The sequence below is a fragment of the Apis laboriosa genome, unplaced genomic scaffold (genome assembly GCF_014066325.1).
Source record: "Apis laboriosa isolate Shangri-la unplaced genomic scaffold, ASM1406632v1 scaffold12_cov154, whole genome shotgun sequence".
Classification (NCBI taxonomy): domain Eukaryota; kingdom Metazoa; phylum Arthropoda; class Insecta; order Hymenoptera; family Apidae; genus Apis; species Apis laboriosa.
Window position 1 is genome coordinate 1,095,260 of NW_025221207.1, and position 8,039 is coordinate 1,103,298.

The 8,039-nt window shown below is 25.0% G+C and overlaps 2 protein-coding genes across 4 annotated transcripts; one reads left to right on the plus strand and one right to left on the minus strand.

Moving 5' to 3' along the window:
* Window positions 1-876: 876 nt before the first annotated feature.
* LOC122720468 (hsp90 co-chaperone Cdc37) lies at window positions 877-3,182 on the minus strand. 2 transcript variants are annotated; one of them, XM_043947213.1, is made up of 5 exons: window positions 2,993-3,180; window positions 2,470-2,596; window positions 1,931-2,375; window positions 1,549-1,854; window positions 877-1,414 (listed from the first exon to the last, which is right to left on the minus strand). In XM_043947213.1, exons 2-5 carry the CDS (start codon window positions 2,517-2,519, stop codon window positions 1,220-1,222), a joined length of 996 nt encoding a protein of 331 aa, XP_043803148.1. In that variant the 5' UTR covers window positions 2,520-2,596; window positions 2,993-3,180; the 3' UTR covers window positions 877-1,219. The 2 variants fall into 2 exon arrangements, with proteins under 2 accessions (XP_043803148.1, XP_043803147.1); XM_043947212.1 differs by having other exon boundaries at window positions 880-1,414; window positions 2,470-2,603; window positions 2,993-3,182.
* Window positions 3,183-3,533: 351 nt separating this feature from the next.
* Window positions 3,534-7,806, plus strand: LOC122720424 (integrator complex subunit 7). 2 transcript variants are annotated; one of them, XM_043947151.1, is made up of 13 exons: window positions 3,534-3,767; window positions 4,012-4,331; window positions 4,409-4,633; window positions 4,713-4,962; window positions 5,035-5,108; window positions 5,203-5,348; window positions 5,423-5,768; window positions 5,835-6,094; window positions 6,165-6,365; window positions 6,454-6,547; window positions 6,624-6,727; window positions 6,846-7,341; window positions 7,418-7,806. In XM_043947151.1, the coding sequence occupies exons 1-13, from the start codon at window positions 3,677-3,679 to the stop codon at window positions 7,697-7,699; spliced, it is 2,889 nt and encodes a 962-aa protein (XP_043803086.1). In that variant the 5' UTR covers window positions 3,534-3,676; the 3' UTR covers window positions 7,700-7,806. The 2 variants fall into 2 exon arrangements, with proteins under 2 accessions (XP_043803086.1, XP_043803087.1); XM_043947152.1 differs by having other exon boundaries at window positions 5,035-5,099.
* Window positions 7,807-8,039: the final 233 nt, after the last annotated feature.

Below are 8,039 nucleotides of genomic sequence, written 5' to 3' on the forward strand. Positions count from 1 at the left end.
ATTTCCGGTCGAAAATCGATTCATCATTCGACTTTAAATATCGATTATCTCATTTTATGATAGGCGCGTAAAATAATTACATAAAATTGTTATAGATTTATAAAATATTTAAAAATAATAAAATAATATAAATATATATAGATTTAAATATAATAATTATTTTCTTATTGCATTTAAATTTTGTACTTAAATCTAAATTATATATATAATATTTTATATTTTTTAATTAATACACAGAACTCTTTAATAAGTATTAAATAATAAAAGTTAAATAAAAAAAATAAAATTAATTATATAAATTTTTGAAAATTAAAACATGTAATAAAATTTTGATTATCCAATTTTTATGATCCAACATCTTTTGTTTATTAATTTTGTATTCTTCTTTCAAATTTTTATTTCTATAATTTTTTTTTTCACTAGATTTTTCTCTATCACTTTTTGAAATTGTTGTTGGATACTTATTATAGCTGATATTATTGACATCATTTGATATATCATAACTAACATATATAATTACAAATGAATATTCAAAATATAAAAATTAAAAAAAATTAAAAAGAAAATTAAAAATAATTTGTATAAATAACACATTTCTGTTATATTTTCTTGCGGATCTCGATTTATTCGCACTATTTGTTCTACTATTTAAATCACAATCTTATTATATTTAAAAAAATTAAATATATTTAATAAAAACAAATTAAATGTATTTTCTTTATTTACATTATAATTTTAGTTTGTTTACAATTTTCAATGTACATAATATGACTTAATTTGAAGAATGAGATAAAAAATATTGATGTAATGTATATATAACAAATCATATTTATATACATATATAGTATATATTCTACGTATATTTAGCATATATAAATATTAATACCTGTAAATATTCATATCAGAACTTTTAATTATTCAATGTAATATATAGGGGAAATTTTATCACATATTACTAAATAATTATTCTGTTTAATTAACAGTTTATAATATTCACACTTCCTATAATAACTCAAAATTATGCAGCAATTCAGTCTTAAAATAACTCAAAGCATAACAATAGTGTAATATTATTACAATAAGAAAAAGCCAATAAAGATAAAAATTTTGTATTCATTGTCCAATGACAATATTTTATTATAACATATTCATGGTACTAAAGGATACTTGCACAAATGAGTCATGAAAGTTAACACATGTTATTTACAGACACGTGTAATTATTCAGCACTAGGCGTTTCTCCTGTAACTTTTGTAGATGCTTCATCTATCAATTCTTTAGCTTTTGCATCTGGTAACCAAAGACCACTATCAACACATCGTTTCATATGATAAAGTGCTTCTTGTCGTGGCATTACTGCTAGAGTTTCTTGTAATAAAGCATGATCTTGTGTTTCAAAGCATTTTTGTAAAGGCTAAAAATAATATAATTAATATAATTAAAGCTAGTTACAATATATTAAAATATTAAATTACTAAATTAATATTTATTAATTAAGATAAATATTATATTAAAATAATAACATATTCATGATAAAATATTTTGTACCTCTGGTAGACTTTCAAATACTTCAACTGGATCAAGACCACCTGGACCACGACGTGCCTTTTTTTCTTCTTCTTCAGCTTCTTTAAGAGCATCTGCTACTTTCTCAGCAGCTCTCTTACGTATTCTTTCTTTAAATGCTCTTAATTCATCTTCAAATGAATTTCTATGTTCTAATTCAGCATTTTGAATACGACTGAAGAAGGAACCTACACATGCTCTTGGATCAACATCTAATTGTTTTGATAATTCCAAAATACATTGCATACATATACATTGATGAGCAACATGTTCCATTAAATCATGTTTCTAAAATTTATAATATATTATGATAAAATAAATTTATATAATAATTATATTCATAAATATGTAAATATGTACTTACTTCTTCTATTTCTAAATTAATACACCAAATAACTAAATAATTTGCAGTATTTTCACATACTAAATCAGGATTATCTGCTAAAAATTTCTTACTATCCTCATACCTTCTTAGCATGCCAAATTCTTTTAATTTTTTTTCATTTTCTTTTACAAATTCTTTCATTTTTTTTTCTTTTTCTTCATCTGATAAACCATTGTCATCTCCTTTACATGGTGGTCTTTTATTAATTACTGTTTTTGTAAAACCATCTTGACCAATAGTATCAACATTCCAAGGTGTTAATTTCTCTTTTTTTTTCATTTCCTCTTCTTTTTCTTGAATTTTTTTCTCTTCTTGTTCAAGATCATATAGAACTTTTTTTAATGCTGTCAAATCTGCTGAATCTTTTTGTTCTCTTTCTAATTTTGCAAGTTTTTCCTCTGTTTCTTTTAATTTTTGTAGGGTTCTGTAAATAATTAAAAATTAAAAAAATTTTTAAATTAATAATAAAATATTAGTACTACGAAATAATTTATTTGTATATATTGAAGATAATTTACTCTGCTTTTTTTCTTTCATGTTCCTCTTGTTCACGTTTTCGTTCTTCCATCCTTTCTAGCCTTGCTTGATGACGCCACCTAAATAATGATGGTGTATCAATATTTGGATGAGTATCATCTTCATCATCTGAAATCTGATAAATGTTAACATCACATTATTAACTTATATATATTAAACTTTATATAAATTATTTTAGATATATAAATAGATATATAAATATATTAATTATAAATAACAACATTTATTGTTTTATGAAAATTTAAAAAAAATATATAAATTATAAAAATTAATATATGCGTTAATAGAAAAAATTTATATTAAAAAATGTACATCATTTTTTCAGAATTTATGAAGAATAAGTACATAGATAACAAAATTTTGATTAAAGTTATATTAAATATGTTTAAATTTAATAATTATTTTTTATACTTTTTCAAGTACTCAAATAAAAAAACACTCGAAATTTCTACTATCACTCTAGAATATTCCATAAGCATACTGGACCAAAACTAAGATTCTTACTTCAATATCTTTCCATTTACTATAATCCACCATCGTTCAACCGATTAAATTACTTTTTATTCAATTATGTATTTTTGTGGAAATGACTATTTTATAAATGTAATTTATGTATAAAGCGTTTTTTTCTTCTTTATTTTCACAAAAGCAGAAACACAACGCCCATACTTGTCGAAGTTTAATTGTCAACTGTACTAGCATGAATATATTCGCGCGAGAGTCGTTCGATCTATCATATCAGGGATTCTCAATTACTTAAATGATAAATTATATCGAATACATGAAATTTGAATTGAAACTAATGTTCATAATTCATTTTTTATGATAAATAAATTGAATTACATAATAATAATAAAAAATATTTTTATACTTTTTAACATAGAATTATATCATTTATAAAAACAATTTATATATTATAATTTAATTTATGAATTTATCATTAAATATGTTTTATAAATTTAAATATATACTATATAATTTTTCAAAGTTAACATACTTTAAAAAATTATGTCTTAAAATAAAGTGTTAATTTTTATATTAAAATTATATACATATAGTAAGCATGTGCAATTCATTTATACTGAATTTGGCATTGTATATGAATATAGATATTTTGAATTTTCTATTGCTTAAGTGAAAAAAACATTTCACTTAATTTTTATTTAATACATTTTATAGTTTAAAAAAATGATTGGTATGCGAATGAATGCATTCAACGATACAGGACTTGGTGAACCAGAACAAGATGCAAATTCTGCTCTTATAGAATTAGATAAAGGTATGTTTATATATTATTTTTAAACTTAACCTTATATTAATTTTACCATAATTTTTACAAAATATTATTGTATTAATAATAAAATAATATATATAATAAATAAAATTATTAATAAGTACTTGTTAAATATAAAATTTTAATAAAAATTTAATACAACGTTTAATAAATAAATCCTTTTGTACAAAAAAAGGAAAAATTTTTGAAGTTTATTTTGCAAAGATTATTTAATAAAGATATTTTTCAGGTTTACGTTCCACAAAAATTGGTGAACAATGTGAAGCCATAGTACGATTTCCTCGATTATTCGAGAAATATCCTTTTCCAATATTGATAAATTCTTCTCTTTTAAAATTAGCAGAAGTTTTTCGTACTGGCAGTAATTTTTTACGTGTTTGGGTTCTCAGAGTATGTCAACAAAGTGAAAAGCATTTAGATAAAATTTTAAATGTTGATGAATTTGTCAGACGTATTTATAGTGTGATACATTCTAATGATCCAGTTGCTAGAGCTTTGACTCTACGAACTCTAGGCAGTGTTGCTGGTATTATTCCAGAAAGACAACAAGTAAAATATTAATAATTGTTATAATTTATGTTCCATTTTACAATATGTATAAATAAAAAAATTATTTTATTTATAAGGTTCATCATAGTATAAGAAGATCATTAGATTCTCATGATTCAGTTGAAGTTGAAGCTGCAATATATGCTGCACAAATGTTTGCTGCACAATCAAAATTATTTGCTGTTTCCATGTGCAGTAAAATATCCGATATGATTAGAGGTCAAGCAACACCAGCATCAATGAAATTACAACTTATACCTATTTTACAATATATGCATCATGATACTTTTACAGCATCAATGGTTTGTAATAATTGTAAATATCAATTTTAATTTTTAATAACATATAAATAAATTGTATAAAATTATAAATTTTTTAAAGGTAAATGAATTATGTATGGAACTTCTTGCTAGTTATCCAGCAGTTGAATTTGTCAGAGTTACATTAAGTGCTTTAAGCACATTAGCTTCTGCAACATTGATTGATGTTCCACAACAAGTTGCACTTTTATTACGTTATCTACAAGATGACCCAAGATTAACTATTAAACGCCATGCATTACATTTATTACATTCTTTAGCAAGAAGAGGAGCTCATTTATGGCCACAAGGTGCTCTTAATAATTTGATAGGTAAATATAATGAATAATAATTAATTTTGTATAATAAATAAAAAAAGATATTTTAGAAATTTCTTGTTTTAGAGAGCACTACAACACTCTTACAAGATGGAGCAGGAAATAAAGATCTTCTTATTCGAACATTAGACGTAATTGAGGTTACCATTTATTTGTCAAATAGTAATGAAAACATATTTTTTTTTAATATAAGAGAGAATTAAACAAATAAGTTTTTGAAATTATTTAATTTAGGTACTTAGTCAAAGTGCAGTAACATGTGATGCAAATAGAGAAGAAGGAAATCCTCTTTTATCATTATGTGTAAATGCTTGTTATTCGCCCGATCCATTTATTGCAGTGAAAGCAATTACTATTTTAGCTAGAGTTGCATGTTATTGGTATATATTTAATGATTCTTATATCAGCGAGAAATGAGATATGTATACTCGAAGTTCTTATATTTTATTTATAGCTATGAAGAAAATTTACCAGCCTATGGAATACAAGACGTCGTATCTTGTCTTGAATCTCTAATTGTACTTTTAGCTTTGGATGATAAGTATTTACATCAATTGAAAGTTTGTCTACGTTCAACAGTAAAATTATGTCGGGCACAACCTAGCCATTGTTCGATATTTGTCGATGCTATCGGTAGTACACTTTTCAATGCCCATGCTGAAGGCAGTCAAAATGAGAAGCAAGCGCTTGCTTTATGTGAAGCATTAGGTGCTATAGGAAGTTTAGGAGAAAATGCATTACTTCCTCTTTTACCAGATATATTAATAAAACTTAAACAGACTGTACATGTACATACAAAGGTAAATTTATAAATGAAATGTAATATTTCATAAAAAATATAAAAATATATAAATTTTTTTTTAAAGGTAATGTTATGTACATTACTTTTTCAAATGGTAGCTGGAGGATATGAATGGAATCCAGAATGTTTAGAAGCAGTAGAAGAAATTATTAAAAATGTAGATGGTTGGGCCAAATATCGAATTGCACGTAGTGCTGCAAGATATGGCCATCATATAATAGCAACTCAAATATTTAGAAGTTTAAAAGAAACAGTTGCATCTGAACAATTACATTTTTGGTTGTCTGGTTTGGAATTAGTTACAAAAGCTGAAAGTTATCTTATGTTAGTTTCTATATGTTTTTAATAATTTATTTTATAAAAAGTATATATCTATTTTTTTAAATTTTAACAGGGAGAAAACAGAAGAAGTGGAAAGCAAAGCAAGAGTTTATACTGTAGAGAAATTAAATGGAGCTATTGCGCGCTATGCAAGTGCATGCGCTTCATTAAAAGCTGCTAGTACACCATTACGAAGTTTACAATTTGCTAGTGAATACTCAAAATTGCGATGTGAATTTCTTCAAGCTATTGTACAACTTTTACATTCATGCAGGTATCTTGAATGAATGAATATCATAAAAACAATTATTTATTATTATTATTATTTTTAATTTTATCAATATAAATTAATTATGATTTAGATCTCTTTGTACAGCTCCACCACCTGCTATTACATGTACAGTAGTTCTAACTACAAAAGATGATCTTCAACGATATGGACGTGTTACAAATCAAGTACATTACTTGTATAATTTTAATTACATTTTAAACGTTTAATTTAAACTAATAACGAATAATCTATATTTTATAGTTGAGAAAATCAGCTCAAGAACTCAAAAATTGTGCAGAAAACTATCAGAAACTCTATCAATCAGCTTTTGATGCTGATCCAGGTTCATTGACGAACATACGAGCGTATCCTTTATAAAAATATATTTATTAATTAATAATTTTTAATTTATCTATATCTGAAATTATTGTTATATCTGATTTACGCATTTTAATACGTATTTTCTTAATTAACTACATATAGATTGCAAGAAATTTGTCGTTTATTAGCGAATAGTGTTGAACGTGTTTGTGGTGGTACAGGAATTCAAACATATCATCAAACCGAAGTAAATTTTAATTTTGGTGATACAGTAGAAATGCGTCAATTGGCTCGTTGTTGTACTGAATTACGTCGTTTAGCTCCAACTTATATAGGTGAAAATAAAGCAGCGGCACTTAGTCATTCAAGAATAAACTGCTTAGTTTCGCAAGTAATGTTATTAGCTGGAACAAAAATGAGATTACCAATACCTCGGTATTATTTTCAAGCTTTACAAGCAACTAGTGTGAAATTATCTGTTTCGCCACAACCTCGTGTTCTTGGTGAACCAGTATCTGTACCTCAAGGAAGTCAATTAGCTTTAAAAGTCGAAGGGGTGCTACGACATGGTCGACGCGCTTCTCTTTATCGTTCTGTTGCTGCTGTTTGCATTTCTATTTCTACTTCTCCTCCATCGAAGATAAATTCAGATCAAAAAGTATGAATTAATGTTTTTTATAATAAATCCTTTATACATATTTATTTTAATATTTAATTTTATTATTTTATTATAGGATTCTAATGTTAACGAATTACAACAAACTGTCACACCACATCGCGATTTTTTTGCTTGTGAATTTTTACTTTCATTAGGAAGTCCAGGTACAACTGCTACAACAACATGTGCGAGTAATACCACTAATGTGAATAATAATATGAATAGTAGTGGTGGACAATATCAAGTCACAGCAAGCGCGAGTATACTCGATAAAGATGGCAATGTGTGGAAATGTGGACCACGTTCCACGCTTCAAGTTAGGGTTCACGAAGAGCCAGCCAAAAGAAAATTACCATAAAGATATATGTTTATGTATTTTTTATTATAAAACATTGTTATAAATAATTGTTTTCAAAAGTATTGTATACGAAATATATAATAAAAAATTATACTTTGATATTTTAATCAAAATTATAATATTTTATAATTAATTATTTTCTTATAAAAAATTTCTTATACTTTATAATAATTAAATTTCTTTTTATATTTAAGTTAATTTAGAAAAAGAAATTTTATAAACACGATAAAATATATTTTTATTACGATTCGATAGAAAGTAAAGAATCGAATAAAGGAGTAGCGATAGTCGACGTATGAGTGGACGCGCTATGAGAAAGCCTATAAAAGGGAGATTGCAA

Coding starts and splice junctions, on each gene's coding strand:
- LOC122720468 (XM_043947212.1), bottom strand. CDS start 3,025: ATGGTGGATTATAGTAAATGGAAAGATATTGAA. Junction 2,604..2,992: donor GTAAATGGAAAGATATTGAA/GTAAGAATCTTA, acceptor AACATTTATCAG/ATTTCAGATGATGAAGATGA. Junction 2,376..2,469: donor CATGAAAGAAAAAAAGCAGA/GTAAATTATCTT, acceptor AATTATTTACAG/AACCCTACAAAAATTAAAAG.
- LOC122720424 (XM_043947151.1), top strand. CDS start 3,677: ATGATTGGTATGCGAATGAATGCATTCAACGATACAGGACTTGGTGAA. Junction 3,768..4,011: donor TCTTATAGAATTAGATAAAG/GTATGTTTATAT, acceptor GATATTTTTCAG/GTTTACGTTCCACAAAAATT. Junction 7,342..7,417: donor AGATAAATTCAGATCAAAAA/GTATGAATTAAT, acceptor ATTTTATTATAG/GATTCTAATGTTAACGAATT.